At 42.4% G+C, this 20,890-nt stretch overlaps 1 protein-coding gene across 1 annotated transcript in view; it reads right to left on the bottom strand.

Moving 5' to 3' along the window:
• LOC137421993 (calponin-2) overlaps window positions 1-20,097 on the bottom strand; it is a 51,094-nt gene extending 30,997 nt beyond the window's left edge. The window contains exons 1-3 of the mRNA XM_078768911.1: window positions 18,375-20,097; window positions 10,944-11,010; window positions 8,603-8,740 (exon numbers count right to left, since the gene is read on the bottom strand). Of these exons, the coding sequence (XP_078625037.1) occupies window positions 8,603-8,740; window positions 10,944-11,010; window positions 18,375-18,586 (417 nt within the window). The 5' untranslated portion in view covers window positions 18,587-20,097. The remainder of the gene's footprint in view (window positions 1-8,602; window positions 8,741-10,943; window positions 11,011-18,374) is intronic.
• Between the last annotated feature and the right edge of the window lie 793 nt (window positions 20,098-20,890).

Genomic DNA, 20,890 nt, shown 5'->3' on the forward strand with positions numbered 1-20,890 from the left:
GAGCAGCAGCTCACTTGGACTTGGGCTTGGGCTTGGCTCTTGGCGGTGCAGTCGCATTCCTCCCTGTGGCTTTCCTCGTCAAGACGCTGTTCTCTCTCCTGTCTCTCCTCGCAGTGGACCTCGTGTGGAGATTGTTGGCAGTGCTTTGGGCCGCGTGGTGCTTTTCGGGCGTTGGACAAGTGGTGCTCGGTGCTCTGGAGCTTGGAGACGCAAGACAACAAGACAGATAAGGACGCACCATTTCACAAATACATGACGAACGTGTTTCTTTGGTAACTCATTCCCTCGTCTCGTATCTGCAGTCTGGTGTGTGGGATCCCAATTTAGAATTAGAATCGCATTTACCTGTCCCTATCTTTTATTTTAATAAACCCTTGTATTATTTTCCATTCCCTGCAAATCTTGTGCCCGTTTGAGTTTGTTCCCCTTCCCCAGTTACGCGCTCCCGCTTCTTCCTCTTCCCTTCTTCTCTTCCCGCGTTTGATAGCACAATCCGTATTGATCGTCGCCCCCGTTAAATCAGTTCTGGTCCATCCGCAGTCCCTGGTCTTGACCGGAGGGTCCGCGTGACAATATCTCAAAATGTTGTGGACAAGTTATGACAAAACTTGGTGGAAGAGTTGAGTAGGTGACAAGAACAAGCAGATTCGATTTTGCTTCAGGCCCGGATGCAAAATCAGTGGGATACAAAACGTCAACCGTTCAGTATGTCAGAGGTACATGAGCTCTACAGCATGCCGTTCTAGTTTCCTTCCAGAGATGGCTGTGAAACCTCAATTAACAGACTTCTGAAGTGGAAAGTGTTGCGTATAATCAGATAAAGGCCATCTACTATATAAGAGAGCCATTGGTCTGTGTGTCGCCATTTTTCTCAGAGATGGCTGAACGGATCTTTGTTAAACTTTCAGAGGTTCATCAGTGAGTGCCTGGGAGTGTTTTAAGCAAAAAAAAAAAAAAAAAAAAAAAAAAAAAGTAGAAGAGGAAGAAGAAGAAGAATAAAAAAGAGGAAGGAAAAATGAAAAAGAAGAAGAAGAAAAAGAAGAAGAAGAAGAAAAGAAGAAGAAGAAGAAGAAGAAAAGCAAAAGATCTATAGTGCTTAAGCCTTTTTGATTAATGACAGTTATATACAGGTACACATTCACATAAATAATACAAAACCATTACCAGACATTTGAACACGAATAAATCAATTCCAGAAGCGGTCGGAGTTGGTGTAAGGCTTCTTCTTCTTCCTGAACGTCATTATACTTGATTCAGAAACGTGATAAATGGTACATTCACCAGTATATTATGTTCAACGAAAAGGTAAAATGATGATTTGACATTTGTGATGGATTCTAATTTGGATGTAAATGCTTTTCCATTATATTTGCCCTCATTTCAAATATGTTAATGTTTCTTTTTTGCTTGAGCAACGCCGGGTAGTCCAGCTATAAACGCTTTTATACTTTACTCGGGATACAAATACAACTTTGTCTGGGGGGGTAATAACATAGGCTATGTGGCCGCAGCCTCATGTGGAGGTGTTTGGGGGGGAGAGGAGGTGCGTAAATTCTCGATGTTAATGTGTACCGTGTAGCGCCACCTGGTGATGATGGCAGGGGGCATTACAAAATCCTTTTTTACCTGGGAAACACTGAGGTTAAAGCACTCTTTGCACAGGAAAAAAATTTCCTCCTTCCCTTCCCACCCTTCCCCCAAAATGGAGGGGCCCGTCAAAGCCACCATCTCCACCTACCCCCTCCCCCGGCAACACCGGGTACTCTTGCTAGTGTTTAATATCTTAAAGTTGCTCCACGTTAATGTACGATGCATTTGATAAATACAACATGTCACTAAAATTCAAGGGAAACCATTTTTAAATATCCTTTTGCCAATGATACCCTGCAGCATTTGTTCCAAGTTCATGTCGTTATCATCAGACGAAACTACTCAACCATTTCCTGATTAAAACAGGAACTTGCAGGAGAACACTCGCATTGCTTTGACTGTGGGAACCAGTCATGTGGCTATTGCCTTAGTCAAAAACCAGTCAACTACATATTGTGTTTTTCAGGAACTACAGTCCAACTAAACTTTGTACCTTTCGGTTCCTTAACACATCTATGCAAAAGGTGGAGATGGGTGATAATAAAACGGTGTGCCTCCGGTTATTAATTTTCCACTCTAATTTTCAACAACAGGATTAAAAGATTGAGATATGAATCCTTCTTAATGATAAAGTGTTCTTACGCTTGACTTCTTACGCTTTACTTCTTATGCTTTACTTCTTACGCTTGACAAGTGGCAGAAAGTTATTGAACTGTCAGAAGAACATGAAAAAAGTGCTCGCACAATAGCGGAGGATCTTTGCGTCGGCAAAATTAAAATTCAGAACGTTTTGAAGCCAAAAGCAGAAATTTTGCGGGACGCATGAAACAATGTGTTTTGGATGCGTTTGGTTTTGAAACAAAATAGACCGAAAAAAAGACAGATGAGAAAAACAGGAAAGACATTAATCTCCGGTGCTATTCGTAGCTTCAAGACAACGGCCTGGCAGATAAATGCTACTGGACCATTGATGAAGGATAAAGCCTTGCAGTTTGCTGCTGAATTAGACGTCACAACATTTATGGCTTCAAACGGATGGCTGGAATCATTTTTGAGAAGGCATAAGTGTTCGGAGGGGAGAAAGAGTGGCGAGAGAGGGAATGTCAACGATTCTGTGGTAGACGACTGGAAATCAAAGTTACCGAAACTCTGCAAAGAGCATGCTCCATGAGGCATTTTTTAAATGGACGAGACAGGGCTGTTCATTCGTGACCCTACCAGGCACACGTGCCGTGTCAAAGGAGGCTGGTGGCGAGCGCTCCAAACAGAGAACGACAATCACCCCGTGTGACAGTTTAACAGGCGAGAAGTTACAACTGCTCACTATAGTCAAACCAGAGAAGCCATGCCCTTTTAGAAAGGTCGGCCATTGTTGCTTAAATCATGGTTCAGAGACGGATTTACGATACGACATCAAAAACCGGCATGTTTTGCTATTCATAGATGAAGAAGAATGTGACACTTGGATTCTTCCTGGTGAATAAAACATCAAAATCCCAGCCCATTGATTAGGGTATTAATTACTCATTAATAAGGAGAAAACTGAAGTTCCGGAAGCAGCAGTTACAATATGTACCACTCGTCTGGGTACCCATCACTTCATGGGAAAGATATATATATATATATATATATATATATATATATATATATATATATATATATATATATATATATATATATCGTAGGGGTTGCAGCACATAGAGTTATTGGCCTCATGGTGGAGAGCTTTCCCCGGCAGTGATTTGGGACGTGTTGGACATTCAAAAGCCACAGAGTTAATGGCCTCATGAACCACCTTTAGAGGCCATTTTTCCCTGCAAAGCAGGGGTTGGCCTTTTTCGGGCACCATGGTCCCCTTGGTGGTTACCTTTTGCCTGCAGGCTGGAAGCAGCACTGCCTGACCCCCATCCCAATATAAACTTTATAGTGGCCTTTGGTGGCCTCAAAACGGACGTCAAGGCAAACATGTGGCAGTTTAAAACCTTGCCCAGATTATAATGTATCTACACCCAAAGTGCTGGGACTCTGGGTGCTATGGCTAGGCCATGAAGAAGTACAAACAAATGCACAAACACAAAGTTATTTATAAGATGAGAGACAGAGTCGGACAAAACAACTTGCCAGCGAACATAATCGATCCTCGATGCCATTTGCTGCGTTACCAATTAATGGGAAGAGGTTGAAGTTCCTACCTTCTATAGACTGATCGGATATTTCCAAAAGTTGCCAATCAATGAATCCACGGGCGTTTCTTTGAGAAAGTCGGCAACATAGCTTTTTCTATGTGTTTTTGTATGCTGAATCCAAAAAACAATGTTGCCAAGCTGAATTTTGAAGTTAATATGCCCAAAATGACAAAATTCAAAATGGCCGCCAATTCACACTAAAAAGCTTATATTTCAGCTACTAAACAATGTAGAAAGTTGATTTTGGTGGCGATACCCACATTTTTGGGGACAAGAAAGTTGTAGTCGTAGTGTTATGTATTTTCTTTTCCAGACTGTCATGGATGGCTGCAACATGGAGCAAGATACAAGCCTGAAAAGAAAACGGACTTCTCCCACACAAGCCACTGCATGCCTTATCTGTCAAGTCTCTGAAAATAAAGATGTATTGCATGCTGGAACAGAAAAAGGATTGCAAACTTTAGAACTTGCGGCACAAAACCGTAGGAAAGTAAAAGATGTGAAAAATCTGGATGCAATTGACCATATTGAAGAATACATTCAATCAGATGAAAAACATCCAGTTGTGTGGCACAGAAATTGCTATGCTGAGTTCACCCATAAAGGCAAAAATGAGACTTAAAAAAAATCACTGCTAAGTACATCCAGTACCTCCAGTACCTCCAGTACCTCCAGTGAGCCACTTTGCCATCCCTCTCATTGCAATTTTTGGGATTCAGTTGGAAAGGACTACACATTGACAAGGACCGCTGTTGCTGCTATGAACTGGAAGTTGTGTATGTTTTGCCAGAAACATAACTCGAAGCAAAGTCTCACATCAGTAACATCTTTTAATGTTAGCAATAGTATACTTAGAGAAGCACACCTTGACAATAAGATGAGGCTTCGCCTATCTGGTGTCAGTGACATTATGGCAGCTGAAGGCAAATACCATAAGCCATGCCTAAGTGCATACAACTACATCACAATGAAGACTGAAAATGAAGTTAAATATTAAGGTCTCGCTATGATATTTCTTTGCCGTGAGCTTGAGCATGCTGCTCAACAAAAACACATTCTACAGCCGAGTACTGTGTGGAATCGATATTGTGAGATGGCAAGAGACATTAACAATCATCCCATCTCATTTTGCATGCCATTCACATGAGCAAAGAGATGGCTATGGACAACATTGTTCTTGTTTCAAGGGGTGTTGATGTCCTTATTATTCTGCTGGCAAATCTACATTAAATTTCCAGCATGTGCAAAGTGTAGTTGATGGTTGGGACAGCGAGAAAACCAAAATACATACCCCTGCGTGAAGTGTTTGAGAAGCTGCCTAAAGGATCAGAGAAAGCCATTCTTCAATTCCATCATTTGACCAGCACAGACACTACTTCATTTGTATATGGCCATTCCAAAAAAAAACAGCATGGGAAATCTTTAAGCATCACTTTGACCTTCTTTTGAATGTTGGATTGGGTGAACTGACAAGTGATGCTATGAAACAAGCAGAGTGTTTCATGTGCAAGATTTACAAGGTTGCAGTTGATTCGCTTGATGAGGCCCGCCATATGCTCTTTGCTCACACTAACAGTCCAGAAAAGTTGCCACCAACAAGTGATGCCTTCAGTTTCCATATGCAAAGAGTGCACTTTCAGGTGATGGTGTGGCGACAGACAAATATTGCCATACAGAGACCGCCCAAACCAGAAGATATGGGATGGCAAATTGAACAGAATGATGTTGTACCCATCCTTACGTCTTTGGAGCCAATTCCCCAAGCTTGTTTGGAAATTATTCATTGCCGATGCAAAACTGGCTGCAGAAATCTCCGGTGCAAGTGCAGGAAAGCAAAACTTCCTTGTACTGGACTATGTACCTGTGCTGATGTTAACCAAGACCTCACATGCATAAACCAAACTTAAATCTGAAGACTTGCATAAACGTCTTGAATTGCATATGTATAGTAAAATAACTACACAACCATTGAATGAAATGTGAAAAGTTATCACAGATTTTTGGCAGAATAAAAGTGGATGTATTACGACAAGAATTAATCTTTCGATGGCTTACAAGTTCTGATATATTAGAAATCATACCTGTTTGACCATGGTGGCCATCTTGAAATCCAAGATGGTGGCCATAATAAGAATTTATTTTGACTTAATCAACTTTGTTGTCCCCAAAAAAGTGGGTATAGCCACCAAAATCAACTTTCTACATTGTTTAGTAGCTGAAATATAAACTTTTTAGTGTGAATTGGTGGCCATTTTGAATTTTGTCATTTTGGGCATGTTAACTTCAAAATTCGGCTTGGCAACATTGTTTTTTGGATTCAGCATACAAAAACACAAAGGAAAAGATATGTTGCCGACTTTCTCAAAGAAACGCCCGTGGATTTACAATTATGAGAATACCGACCAGTCTACTAGAACCAGCCCTGGTGTTGGCTTAGCGGTTAGGGTGCCGGCTTGGGATCCTAGGATCCTGGGTTCGAATCCCGGTTGATCGCTGAATTAACACCAGGGGGGTTGACACAGCCTGTCATCCTTCCGAGGTCGGCAAATCGAGTACCAGCTTGCTGGGATGAATGATCACGGTGTGTACCCCGGTTTAGAATAGGTACACCATATCCCTGCGCATCGTAAGAGCGTGACCAAGGGTTGGCGTCAGGAAGGGCATCCGGCCATAAAAACATTGCCTCAAACAGGGAACCATGATTGTCATGGGGCCCGCAAGGCTAACCCCCGCTCCAGCGTGGAAAATGGCCTTAAAACGATCATTCATTCATTCGACCAGTCTACTAGAAGTCTTTTACCAAGTACGGCTTTGGTACCAACGCGACCGCTACAGATGGTCGAGGACGATTCACCAAAGTCATTGGAAAATTAGCTCTTCAGTTGTAGCTTCTAGGACTTAGCCAAGCTCGATTGTGATTGGCAGTTCTTTAACAAACAAATGAAAGACTGCCCACGGACTACATCGTGCATTTTGAAAGACCAAAAAGAAAAAACAGCTGAGGGCGACAGTGACCCAGAAATGTGAACCCAAATTTGGGTCCACATTTGTTGTGTGTCCAAGGTTGAAGGTTCTCACCCTGAACCAGGGGCAAACAGCAATGTTAGACTGTCATGGGCCTCAAGAAGATGGAAAAATTTGTGATGAATAGCAGCTTGGTCCAACCAACCAAAAACTCGTGATTTCTTTTCCCAGATCCATGATCACTATATTCACAGAACTCCTAGATATTCCACGATTACCTTGAGGGTCTCGTGATCCGTTCACTTGCTGAAATTAATACGACTTCCCTTACAAGAAACTTTGACACAGGAGGCCATTGGGCATACCAAAGCTTGTTCTATTGCCAACCTGCTGACACGATGGCCTCAAAGTACGCACACTCACCTCTAAGCTGCCTAGCCGAGGTTCGAATCCCGGCCCAGCTATAAACTGTCATGCTGGTTTCTCACAGGCAGGGCGATTCACCAATGTGTGCGCAGTCCCTAGGATGGATGTTAAATGGGTGTCCCATGTGCCAGCATTCGCTGGTGGCCATTAAAGATCACATGGTGTCCTTCGCAAAGAGTAAGCGAACCGATGCCGGCACCATGAACAAATTACAAATTCCAGCCCGAACCAGCAGAGGGCACTGCATCACTGCACAGCCACACCCTCAGCCAATGATGCTACCCCACAGCCTTATGCTGCATACGAACGACGAAGATTGCCAACCTACTGTTTATTCGTACTCTAACCTTTTTAAATGCTGCAGCTCATGCAGTACCATTTTTCATGTCTTTGGTACGACTCTGCCAGGGTTCGAACCATCGACCTCCCAGTCGATCAGAGCAGACGCAAATCATTACGCCACCGAGGCTGGTTAAATTAACTTGGCTCATGTCAAAAGTTCGTGTGATACTTCCTCATGTGCCGAACATAACAGTAACAGGTGACTTCAAATGTTGTACTCTTGACAAAACGTTTGTTGAAATATTCTTTAAACTATTATTTACATTTTGATTTATAAAAATATTTAATTACGTGCACGTGTGTATCTGCGTGTGCGTGTGTTTACAACCCTCAATTTGGCTTGGGTTCCTGTGTTTTTTTGCTTGCTTCAATGGACAAGTCTCAACTCATCTGAAATGAGTGTTTTGGCTCATTTTCAAAGACCATATTTTGGGGTTTCCTTAAACCACGCTACAGAGACAGACACAGATGTGCCTGCCCTGCTGTTCTCAGCGCTGCTGCCCAGAGAATGTCAGTTGATAAACTGTTAGATTGAATTAATGTGGTATTGATGTAGCACAGGCCAGATGGGCCAAATGGGCCTCCTCTTGCGTAACTAAAGGTAGCAGACAGGACAGCGCTGCTCCTTTTTTTGTTTGCATCATGCGCTGCAATTTGGGATAACTTGCTGAGAGCACGGCTGGTCCCCTTGCAGGTTGGAGCAGGGATTTGGACTTTATCCCGGGTGTCAGTGAAAGCTCACCCACTCTTTGCGAGACACCATGGGGTCTTTATCGTCCACCAACGAGGGACGACACGTTGTGATGTAACCCACAACTTATAAAAACAATCTGACAGCTTATAGTCGTGCATCAAACCCAGACAGAACAGACTAGAGGCACGTTCACGACCTCCGCACTATGCAGTCAGACCAGTGAAAGTTACAAAAGCAGACATTAGAATAAAAGTTTGAATGCAAGCAAAAAACAGGTTGAAATAAGGTCAAAAAGGAATGTTTTACAGTTCCAATACCTGGTATCAGTTATTTGATCACCAAGGAGCCTTCCCCAAAATCAGTTCATTACAGGGTGATGGAGAGGTTCATGATAACTCACCATGCTGGCAAGGGCAAGGAGCGTTGTCTGGACCTGTGTCATGTTGGTGTTGTCATAGAGATCATTGGCCTCAAATATGTCATGTGGCTTCAAACCATATTGCTGGATCGATTTGATGAAGTTGGTGATATTTTCAAGCTGGTGAGAGGAAATAAACGAACCAAAGCAAAATCAATTCGTCCTTGGTACAAGATGCCTCTCAAAGCAGATTATCTGCTCTTTCAAACTCTGAATGGACCAAACATTGTGGAGAAGCTTGCACATTTCATATATGAGTAAATAAAAATTAAACGATAACCTGACACAAGTTTGTGATCCAAATAAATAAATAATTGTAGACTATGGAGGAGGGGGGGAGGGGGGAAGCCGGTGGGGGGTGGGGCATTGAGGGAAGCCTGCAGGGGGTGGGGTGTCCATTAGGGGGCAGGCATGGGTGGGAGCCATTAGGGGGAGCCGGTGGGGGCGGGACGACGGGGGAAGCCAGCATGGGGCGGGGCGTCCAGTAGAGGGTGGGAGGTGGGAGGTGTGGTTGAGAAGCCGGGACGGAGCAGGGAAAAGTCGGGATGGTGTGGGTGCCAAAGGAGTTCAAAATAAAGTCGACATCTTGGATAATCGTATCATTCCAACAAATTTTGTTTCCCCATTGTACACAAAATAGCTTGCTTGAAATGAGGATTAGCTGATTATCTGTATCACCTGTTCTTTTTGTTTTGTTTGTTTTTAACTAAAGACGAAATATCCAAGAGCTTGAATAACAAGCCCGGACTCGATTTGAACAAACTTTGAATGAAATCAGGGATTACCATCAAAGAAAATGAATGTTTGAAAACCAAAAACATCATTCTCGATGCAAGACGGCACACTGCAATCGAAAACTGTTTCCAAAGTACTCACACATTCGTCTCTAATCAAGTTCGACATTGTGCAAAACAGTGGGCCCAACAACAAAGCAGTATTTGAAGACGCAGCTGGTTTGACGGATCACTGGATTACGTTTTGAAACTATTTATATTGCACACTGCTTATGCAAAATGAGTCCAAGTTAAACAACCAGTCTGATCTATATCCACGGTGGCTTAAAATTCGAATTCCTTGGAAGGAGGAGAGGTCAAGTTTGCATTTGATCAAAACTTCCAGGCTGCCTCGCACAGACAGGATGATGCCCACCCGTACACTTGCAAAGAGGAGCAACATTTCCCTCGTCATAGAAGCATACAAATATCTTCATCATGGTACTGGATATTAGAAAAATAGCTGAACTTATTCTGTTGTTTGCAACAGTACGCAGTGAACGGAGGTTAAAAAAAACAAAAAAAAACACATCAATAAAATAAAAATAAATAAAAAAATAAATAAATAAACAAAATAAAATAATAAATAAATAAATATACATACATACACAATAAGGACTTTTGTGGTCATTCGATAGCTTTTACAGGGTAGTAAAATTACCCCATGTTAGGTGACCCGCCAATAAGATGAAATGAACAAGCAGAACTTCCAACAAAGCTACAACAGCGAATCGTGTAGCTCAGTTGGTCGATACGTCCTGACATTTGCCTTACGATGCCCCACCCGCGGGTATCAATTCCTTTTTACATTTACCTACCATCATTGTCTGCAAACATTCTGGTTAGGCTTCCTGCGCCAGCAAATTATTCAAATCCAATATTGGGTTGAAGAAGAATAACCATTAAGAATAGTAATAAAGGTAATGGAAACCAGAATATATTAAATAAAAAAATAGATCTGCGAGCAGTGAAGGCAGCTGCCAAGTATTCCTAATCTACCACTCACATGGAGCCTCATTCATACATTTTCCGGGAAAATTGAGCCCAAATCCACAGTCAGCAGGAAAGAACGTGTAACGTATGGTACTTTTTGTGGTAATTTCAGCATCAGCGGGCCAAGCAACATGGAGCAAGCTGCTTTTTTTTTTTTGGTCACATTTCAGTTTTGTGATCATGCGACGTTACATGTTCAACCAATCCAGAGTTTTTAGAGAATAAGCTTCAAACTCACACTTTAATACTGCCGAGGGGAGCTCAAGCTGTATGCCCAATTCCATGGCGATTAGTTTGGTAGTAATGGAGAAAATTTTTATGGTCAGGACAAAATCTAAGATAGCCACCAATACAGGCCAAAAATAAAAATCCATTACAGTTAAGTTCCAAGGGTGTGCTATAAATAATGTGTGGATTGGTAGAGCCAGCTGTAACATGTTTTTTCAAAAGTAGTTTCCTAAAATCCGGTGAAACTGGAATAATCATAATTCAAACAGGAACAATAGGTTTCGCACCTATTGGCTTGGAAGACTAATAAAGGGACACATCACACACACCTGGTGCCAGTTGAGATTTGACTCGTTAGTCTTCTTTACCGATCCTGGCTGGAGCTTGTTGATGAGCCTTGTTGGGACAGCCAAGAAAAAGGGAGAGAATGTCATCAAAACCAGATTGAACCGAACCACACAAGGCCTCTTTATAGCAAGATTTCCAATAAAAAAATAATATAAAGACGCAGGAGAAAATAAAGCCACCAATATTATTTGCATCTGATCAAATGCCCCTTGTAACCCAAAATCCCTGCTCCAAACCTGACAAAACCTTCAATTCCCATTTCCTGATTTTCAGTCGACACAAAGCCGTCTGACAATCTAAACCTCTCAACTTGTCCGGTAGTTATCTTTTCCCTACGATGTTCTGCACGGTTGGTATCATAATGTCTGCCTGCTCCATTGTGCCAGTCGAAACCCCTCATCCTCTTGTTTTTCCTCCTCCGGGAGTCTAGCATGCATGTTCAAAACAAACACAAACATCACGTGCTACAGGCATATTCTAACGAGGCTATGGCTCCGCTCACTTTAACGTTAAAACGAGTTCATCGTAACCATCCCATCTTTTTTAAAAAGTCACGGCACACTTCAAGTACTCCCGCAAAGTTTCATCTCATTCCGTCCCGCGGAGTAGGAGTGCATACAACACACAAACACAGACAGGGATCAACCAGTATTACACAAAGCTAATATATGTTATACTTTTGTTGCAGAGAATTGCTGTATTTCCTTTTATTAGTCCCCTACCGGTGTACACCGGAGGGGACTATAGGTTTGCACGCCTTCCCTCCGTCCGTCAGTCCGTCAGTCCGTCAGTCCGTCATGCAAAGAACAGTTTCCCGGACTTTTTTTCAAAACACTTAATGCTAATGATTTCAAACTTGGCACATGGGTTCCTCATGATAAGTTACAGATCGAGTTCGAACTTCACGACGTTTCGATCATTGTTGACAAAGTTATGGCACATTGAACTTTGGTAATTCTGATAATTCTTATGATCCTAAACTCAGTGCCATTTTAAGTTTTAATTTCCTTTAAAAAACATTTTCTCTGCAATAATAGGACCGATTGAGATCAAATTTTCACCATATGATGGACTCGGTCTGTAGAATATTTTAATGGTAATTATGACATCACAGGTCACGTGGTTCGGCCGCCATATTGTTTTTCGTGAAAACACGAAAACCCCTTTTTCTCTGCAACGGCTGAACAGATCGAGGCCAAACTTTGCAGGCAGAATCGCATACCCATGATGAACAAAAAAGTCAGCGAGCATGATGTCATGGGTCACATGGTTTCAGAGTTATGACGTTTTAAAGCATGAACCTTTAAAACCGAGCTCCTCCCTCATTTTTGATCCAATCGAGGGGAAGCTTCACAGATCTGTTCAGCACTAAAATGTCCTTTTGGAATTTGCGATAGGGCATGTGGTTTGGCAGATATCGTTAATTAAACTAAAATATTTTTAAAAATGGATATCTCTTGTTTATTCTCGAGTTCTCCTCAAGCCACAGTGCGCGTCCTCAGCCTCGTCTCACGAACGTCAACAGTGCGACAGCGCGCGCTTTCCGGAGGGGTGGAGCCAAGCCGAGCAACATATATATACACATCGATCATTGATCGTGAACCGGAAAATATAATAAATTACTGATGGTTTCAGAGTTATGACGTTTTTAAGCATGAACCTTTAAAACCGAGTCCCTCCCCCTTTTTGATCCAATCGAGGGGAAACTTCACAAATCTGTTCAGCATGTCAGTCTACTAAAATGTCCTTTTGGAATTTGCGATAAGGCACGTGGTTTGGCAGATATCGTTAATTAAACGAAAATATTTTTTTTAAATGGATATCTCTTGAATCACGAGTACCTCAGACCGTGAGTTGGTAATAATTTATATAATTCACACAGTGCAATACGTGCAGGCTGCTCCATGGAGCGACCTTGATGGGGGGAGGCGTGACACACGTGTCTCAGCATACCTCAGATCAAGTTTGAAAACCAGCATCAACCGTGCATAAATTTGCATATTCGATCATTTTTGACAAAGTTATGGCACTTTGAACTTTGGTAGGGGACATGTACTGCAGTGCAATACTCAGAATGCTTGTTATGACTTGGAATATATCCACTCCCAGCAGGAACGGTGCTAGGTGATACACATTTACATACTTGACCAGATGGCATCAGCCCACGGGTCCTAAAATCCTGCTCTGCCGCTCTATCTCACCCTCTCTCTGTTCTTTTCACCCTATCTTTTGCTCAAGGTCATCTGCCAGCATCCTGGAAATCAGCAAACATTACCGCTTTACACAAAAAGGTGTACATGCTGCTTCCTTGTTTGAGGGTTAAGGTTCGGGTTAGCTTGAACCCCAATCGAGTCATATAACAGACTAGATATGGTACATGCTGCTTCCTTGTTTGAGAGAATTTGCTTTGTCACTAACGCGATACAAACAGTGCTATGATTTATTTTATTTTAAACCGAACCGAAACATTCCCGGGCACACCGCGAGTACAACCACTTGGCAGTCTAGGACACGCACGCTAGCCTTGAAGCTTGGTGGGACTTGTGGGCCCCGTGCTGCCAGATAGGAAGGCCTGAGATTTCGCAGACCTGAGTGGGAGGGGGCCTGAGATTTGGTTGACCTCTTCTTGCACCTCTCTGCTGTTCCTTTTGGCCTGTTGTATCCTGGTCCGTTCAGTGTACTAGTACTATTACTAGTTCTCGCATGAGCCTAGACTATGTATCTACAAGAAATAAATAAAAGTATCAACCAATAATATGTCAACTGACAACATAAAACTTCTAACAGGAATCATCACATAAATTATGCACCACCACTTAACATAACAAGGAGGCCTAGAAGCAGAACAGAAGGGATGAAAGAGAATGCTACAGAATAGACCAGCTACTACTAAACAAGGCCATAATTGAAAACTGCAATACCCAAATAACCAAAAACACCCATGGCTTGGAGAGACTATAAAAGAAAGCTTTTGATAATGTACCATTATCCATGGATGATAAAACACATACAGGTATAAACCATCACCCCCAAAATGATTGAGAAAGCAACGGAATACTGGAATAGCATAGCAGATTGATGTTGCAGCACCCGCAAGGAAAAATCGAAACACCATGGGGGAAGATACGGTGTGGGATCTTTGAGGGTGACAGCCTTTTCTCCCCTCCTGTTTTGCCTGGCTCTGGACCCATGGAGCAACCTCATTAATGAGCACGAACATGGACACACCCGAACATCCAATAAAGTAACGTCCAAGGAAACAGGAAAGGTGAAACATCCACTGCACATGGATGATTTAAAGCTCTTTGCACCGAACGGTGAAGAATTGGAAGAACAACTCAAATTGGTGAAACCGTTCAAATGAAACCCTGTCGGGGGAGAGAGTATGAATAAGACAAGCGTGGTGGTGCTTATTTCTTCCTTTTTCACAATTGCCTTGAAATCAAGTAGCCCTAAAAAAGACTGTTGGGGTTTGTGTTTGTAACCACGAGAGGGTAATAATAATCGATTGTTAATTATTTATTGTGCTGTCCCATTCATATCATTAGATCATTCCATTTTTGTTTGTATTGTGGAATAATTTTTTTTATAATTGTTAGAGGCACATGTGCGCCTTGTTCTGTCACCTCGCCACGGCTTGACCATATTGGTACATTGGACTTACCCTGGGGAGAATAGATTGCCAACGTCTTGATTAGCAGGGGTAACTAAGATTTTCCAAGAAGCACAGGACGGATCCTCCAGGATGAATCTTCCGCTCAGGTGTGCCCTCGTGGTTACGCAAATTAAACACTAGCATTCTCACATTCTCAGCCCACCTTCGGTGGGAAATGTGCTGCGGAAGTCTTGGAAATGCACTTTAGAATTTTTGAAAGTAGTGTTATTGATCACAACACGAGATAAAGGAATATGATTTGTAATACCAGCTTCCATCAAAGGTGGTGCTATTTCCACCTCACATCAATTTTGTAATTTCGGTGACATCCACATTTGCTCAATTATTGTTAAGAAAAGATGATTGGCTAATGACGATACCTTGAGGCCTCAGCGTTTTGCCTTCGCTGCACTGTTTTTTTTTAATGCTCCGAGGCCAAAAAGGCGACAAAATTTTAACACGCAGATTTCAAGAGGAACTCTTTAATTGATAAAAATATGATCAAATTAAAATTTACTGCGGTGCTGCACGCTGGTATCACAACCGGAACTCAAGCTGCAGGTTCCTGCTTTTACGGGATTGAAACCACATGACATGCCTCACACAAAGTGCGCTCCCTATTTTCTTGGGTATTTACTGCAAGTCTCTCTCCAGAAGGATCCTCATACGACCCCACTTACTCATTTCCACAATGAACCACTAAAAGAGGTCCAATTTCTCAAACTTCTGGGCCGCACCATGCATGACAACCTCTCCTGGACAGACCATAAGCAAGATGCAGGCTTGACATTCTCCATTGTGTAAAGTCCTTCTTGGGAGATGTGAACCCACAACCTTACCTACCTTACCTTTACCGATAACTCAAATGGGTATCACTCTCTCATTTGCACTTGCACTTCACACCTGTCAGTTCTGGATGCTGTCAAATCAAAAAGTTCTCACCAGCATTTGATTTGTCCCACAGAAATCATAAGCATAGGCCTGCTGCTTTCTCATTTCCAACAGGTTTGTTGCCTCGGTTTCCTCTCCTTCGGTCTTTTTCCCTGGTCTTTAATCCCTGTTTCTCCAGTCTTTCCAAGTCTCATGCATTTGATTATTCCAGCAACTCCCTCATTGTAAAATTTCGAAAATAAAATGCAGCCTCAATGCACAGCTCCACTGCTTTGTTTCTATTTTCCTCCTGCTTGTGGAATCTCACTTAGTCCGTTTGATCCCATTCTTCTCTTCATGGTTTCAAGTTGCCAATACACCACCATCTCAGGTCATCCTCCATCTCCAACCATGATCATTTTTGTCTTCAAAACTTCTTCTTCTTCTCTTCATCTTTTCCCCTCCTCCTCGACCGACCATGTCTAATTTTAACAATCAAATATTTAAACTTCATTATTCATGATAATATACAACAGTTAACAATTGGCATCCTAAATATAAAGTATCACATCATTATTACCCTCGCCAGACAAGAGGGTATTGCATTTGAGTCTATTTGTCTGCATGTGTTTGTCCGCACAGAACGCGAGTATGCTTTTCACTGAAACCTGGCAAGGAATTTTGACAATAGGAGTGCCTCCTCCTGGAGAATTTTTAATGATAATTCTGACGTCATGATACGTGGCCGTGGACACATGGTACGGCCGCCATTTTGGAAAAACCCCAAATATACAGACTTGGCATTTAATATGGAATATTTATTTTGTGGGGGTGAACTTACTTTTCAAGATGTCTCAGAACCAAAAGTTCATTGGAATTATGTTGAAATTACTCTAGATTTTGTTAATGTGACCTTTAAAAGAAACAAACACCACATTTGACATTTCGAAACAAATAAATTGATCCTTGAAAGTGATGTAAACCGATATCGAACTCAATTCATGGACAGTACTGTGTTAAACTTCTGTACGTTTTCCAGAAGTATCTTTATTTTGCACATTAGCCAAAATTTTTTTAAACAAAAACAAAAGTTAAATTACGACTGGGATTATGGACAGTAAAATTACAGTTCAGTACTTCGTGTAACCCCCACGAGCATTCAGGAGAGCACGTACACGTTGAGGCATGCTGTTCACGAGATTTGCCAAGGTTTGGACAGAAATCGCTTGCCATGCAGTGACAATAGCCTGCTGCAATTCATGCACAGAGGTCGGCTGCTGGTCCAAGTGGTCGATTTGATGCGTTAATTCTGCCCACAAGTTCTCCATCGGATTCATATCCGGGGACCTGGCAGGCCACTCCATATGCTCTACACCACGGTCAGCAAGAAAGTGTTGGATCATGCGAGCACGATGAGGCCGTGCATTGTCATCTTGGAAGACCAAGTTTCCTCGAAAGGCTGCACGAGCAAATGGAAGCAATGTTTCTTCCAGAATGGCCCTGTACTTGAACTGGTTCAGGTTTCCATTCAGAACAACCAGGTCAGTTTTGCCCCCTGCATGAAAAGCAGCCCAAACGGTCACCCCACCACCTCCAGCTTGGACTCTTAGCACTATACAATCTTTGTTGTAGGCTTCATGCACTTGTCTGCGCACTCGGATGCGGCCATCTTGACGACAGACCAGAAATCTAGACTCCTCACTGAAGATCACGTGATTCCAGTGTCCTGGCTGCCATTGACGGTGCTCTCTGGCCCACTGCAATTGGCGCTGGCGGTGTTGTCTGGTCAGGTGTGGCTTTCTTAGGGGATGCCTGGCACGATAGCCTGCTTGAACCAGTCGTTGGTTGACTAGCCTTCTGGATACAGGCACATTTGTCAGTTGCTGCCACTCAGCCCTAAGCCGATTAGCTGACTTGGTACGGCCATTGCGGACTAACCGGTGCAGCTGGCGATCATCTCTCCTTGTGGTTCTGCGGGAAAGTCCTGGCCTCGGTATTGGAGTAGGGACACCCCTCTGAGCATTTCGTTTCAGGATCTTTGACACCTGACCTTGAGTGATGCCATACTGCCGAGCAATAGCACGCTCTTTCATGCCGTCATTTCGTAAAGCCACCACTACATGACAAACAGCATTGTCGAGTTGACGGACCATCTCCAGAGGAAGCGGCAATAACTTTTGGAGACGTGCAGCAGTTGATTTCCACTAATACAGAACGCAACAACCCTTGTATACCCGACTGTGAAGCCAATCGTCAAATGCACCTGTCCGTACATTTTGCCACGCCACCTGTGATATAATCCTGTTGTTGACTTCTTGCTGCGACAGACAATCAGTGACATGGTTCTTTTAACAAATAAATCACCAAAGTGTAAAAGAAACTCACCAGATTGATATACCGAGTTAAGAAAGTAAACCCAAGTCAAAAAAAAAAAAAAATTCCATATTAAATGCCAAGTCTGTATATATATTTGCACCTCTCATCTCCAAAACGGCTCCATGGAAAAAAAATTAAAACATGACTCAGTCAAGTATTCCCCATGGGGAACAACATATATTCATGATGACGTCATTGGTGCCTTCATTATGACATCATAATTAGACAAGTAGAACGCTTCATCCGTCCAGTTTTAAATTTATTGAGCATGATCTACACAATAATTGTATGGGCGAATCAGATTGATGACGTAATCGGTCATGTGGTTCGGCAGCCATAATGGATACCCAAACACAGCAGCGAATAAACACCACACAAAATAAATCACACAAACACGTCGTGGTGAGGGTCTGCAATCCGATTGCTCTTTCTTGTTAAAGATTGTAAAAAGGATCAATTTGTTTATAGATAATCAAGTTGGGGCATTCCAAGACCAGAAGGCAAGGCTTACTTGCACAAGATGACCCCATTGCGAAGTCCCATCTGGAAATTCGGTGCAATGGTGCAACCCGTCATCTCTTCAATCCAAGCTTGCAACTCTTGCTCCTTCACTGGATCATATTTCTGCAATATCTGTGGGGAGGGTGGGCAAAGAAGACAACGATATTTCATTGTTTTTGAATCAAGGTCAAGGGTCATGCAAAGAGTTGGATAACAGGTCATCTACAGGGTGGAGGAAAACAGATGGACATCAGACTGTCCACGAAGACGGCAACAACCCTTTCCCGTGCATCAAAATGCTGATCCGTTTATGCTCGCTCCGTTACCTGCTGTTTCCCGGCAATAAACCAAACATACTCTTAACAGTGTTTGTGCTGCCAAAGCAGTTTCTTCTCAAGGGTTATACTGGGTGGTTTGCCTTTGCCTTCCCAACGTTTTTGTCCGTGTTCTATCCTTATAAATGCCAAGGAAGCAGCGCATACCATTTTTAGAGTCTTTGGTACGACTCGGCCAGGGTTTGAACCACTGAACTCCCAGACTCATAGCGAACACTGGTGTATCTGGTGTATCTGATGCATACTGGTAACCACCGAATCTGGTGTGTGTGTGTGGTTAACACCAATACAATCCGAAAAACATAAAAACATTGTTTAATTTTAATAGAGACGAGCTGCTGACATTTTGATCTTCATCCTTAACCAATCACAGGTGTAAGTTTGTCTCCAAGTGTCAAGACTCTCCAAAAACTCTCCAAATCACGTACACATGTGTAAAGCAATACCAAAATGTATATTGAAATGTGATTAAATATAAAATGCGATTTTTGTACATTAACAATTTTTTTCCCCCTATTTTACCGTTTTGTCACAGTAACGTCATGAACTTCTACAAAGTAGCTTGTTGTACCACTTCTTCCGACTGTTGTAACATCTGGTTGCATATTAATTTATATTTGTTACGATATCAATCGTTGTCGAAGAGGAAAATGAAGAAAAATAGGGAGTCAGGAGGAGCCCTGTGCCAAGCTTATCTATGGATCTTACCACTGTACATTTTGGGAAGGAGTGTGTATGGATTTTGTATGTTTGTAGATCTTAAAGAATTAGGATGAAAAGTAGAAGCAACATTAAAATTAGGAACTACACATTTCAATAATATGAAGAGCACTGTATACGACAAACCAGGGTTATGCCTGCTGAACATTTCATTGGTTGTAGTATCGTTTTGAATCTGATTACGGTAGCCATTATTTTCTAAGATACGGAGGCACCGCTCGTAATGGCTTGCATAATGGTGGGGCGAGCATCTTGCAAAGCAGTTGATACAAAATGGCTGAACGACTCAAAATGGCTGACCGACTCAAAATGGCTGACCGACTCAAAATGGCCGACTCAAAGGAAATGCCCCAGGAAAACGAAGTTGGAGCTTGCCCGATTTCTGCTGAAAGTACGTCACTCGTAGACTAAGCTGAACACCTACCTTGTATTGGTGAACAAAATGAAGCGCGCTTGGGAAATCAGTTTACCGGACACTTTTTCCTCCAAAGTAAAAAGCCCACAACTGTGACTGCTATTGAAAACTACAGTTCGTAGAACACCTCACCCATGCAGTCAAGGGGGGAGAGCGATGGGGGAAGGACATGGGCAGGGTCTGCGAGCAGCACATTTGATTGGTTGAGATGATGTAAAATGCTGTAATATTTGGTCTAAGTACTGATAAACTAAATGTTCTTGGCACTTAAAAAAAAAAACTAATTTGTGTTCTGCAGTGTTATAAATATAATGAACAATTGGTGGTAACAACATCTACTACAGAAAGTGACGTGGGTAAGCTGGTTACAGCATAGGGCTTCAATAATCACGCCCGTTGGGAGTGGGCGTTACAAGTACTGTTCAATTACCGTTCATTTACGATCCCTTTCATTAGAAATATATAATACTTGCCTAGTACTACAGTAAACTTTGGTGGTTGTGTGGTGTATGGGTTTGACGTAAATGCAGTCTTAAACCGCTGGACAGAAAGAGTTGAAATGTCGTAGTTTTACTTAGGGCATGCCCGTCGAGGTTTTAGGAGTTAGAAATTAATAGGCGTGGGGTTTCGGGAGGGTAAATTCAAATTTTCTCTGTAAACGTATATTGTGTAATGCCATTCACAGTCCGAGTGTGGATTACAAGTCCCAGCGGTTTACAGCAGTTGAATTTTACCTGCGACATGTTGGTGTTGTTACCTCCGCCACCAAAGGTGGATGCAGGTTATGTTTTCACCCCTGTCTGTTTGCCCGTCCAATTGTGAACAAAATATCTCAAAAGGTTGTGGACGGATTCGGACTAAATTTGGCAGAGATGTAGCGTATGTGACAAGGACGAAATGATTAGATTTTGGTGAAGATCCGGATTCGGATACTAGAAATTTTTAAGTGATTCTTCACCATTGGGAGATAGGGCCAAAAACGATACATAAAGGGATTTCTCAAAAAGTTGTGGATGGATTTGGACGAAACGTGATGTACCAGTTGGGTGTCTGACA

Source organism: Myxine glutinosa, unplaced genomic scaffold (assembly GCF_964187855.1).
Source record: "Myxine glutinosa unplaced genomic scaffold, kmMyxGlut1.1 SCAFFOLD_699, whole genome shotgun sequence".
In the NCBI taxonomy this organism is placed as follows: Eukaryota; Metazoa; Chordata; class Myxini; order Myxiniformes; family Myxinidae; genus Myxine; species Myxine glutinosa.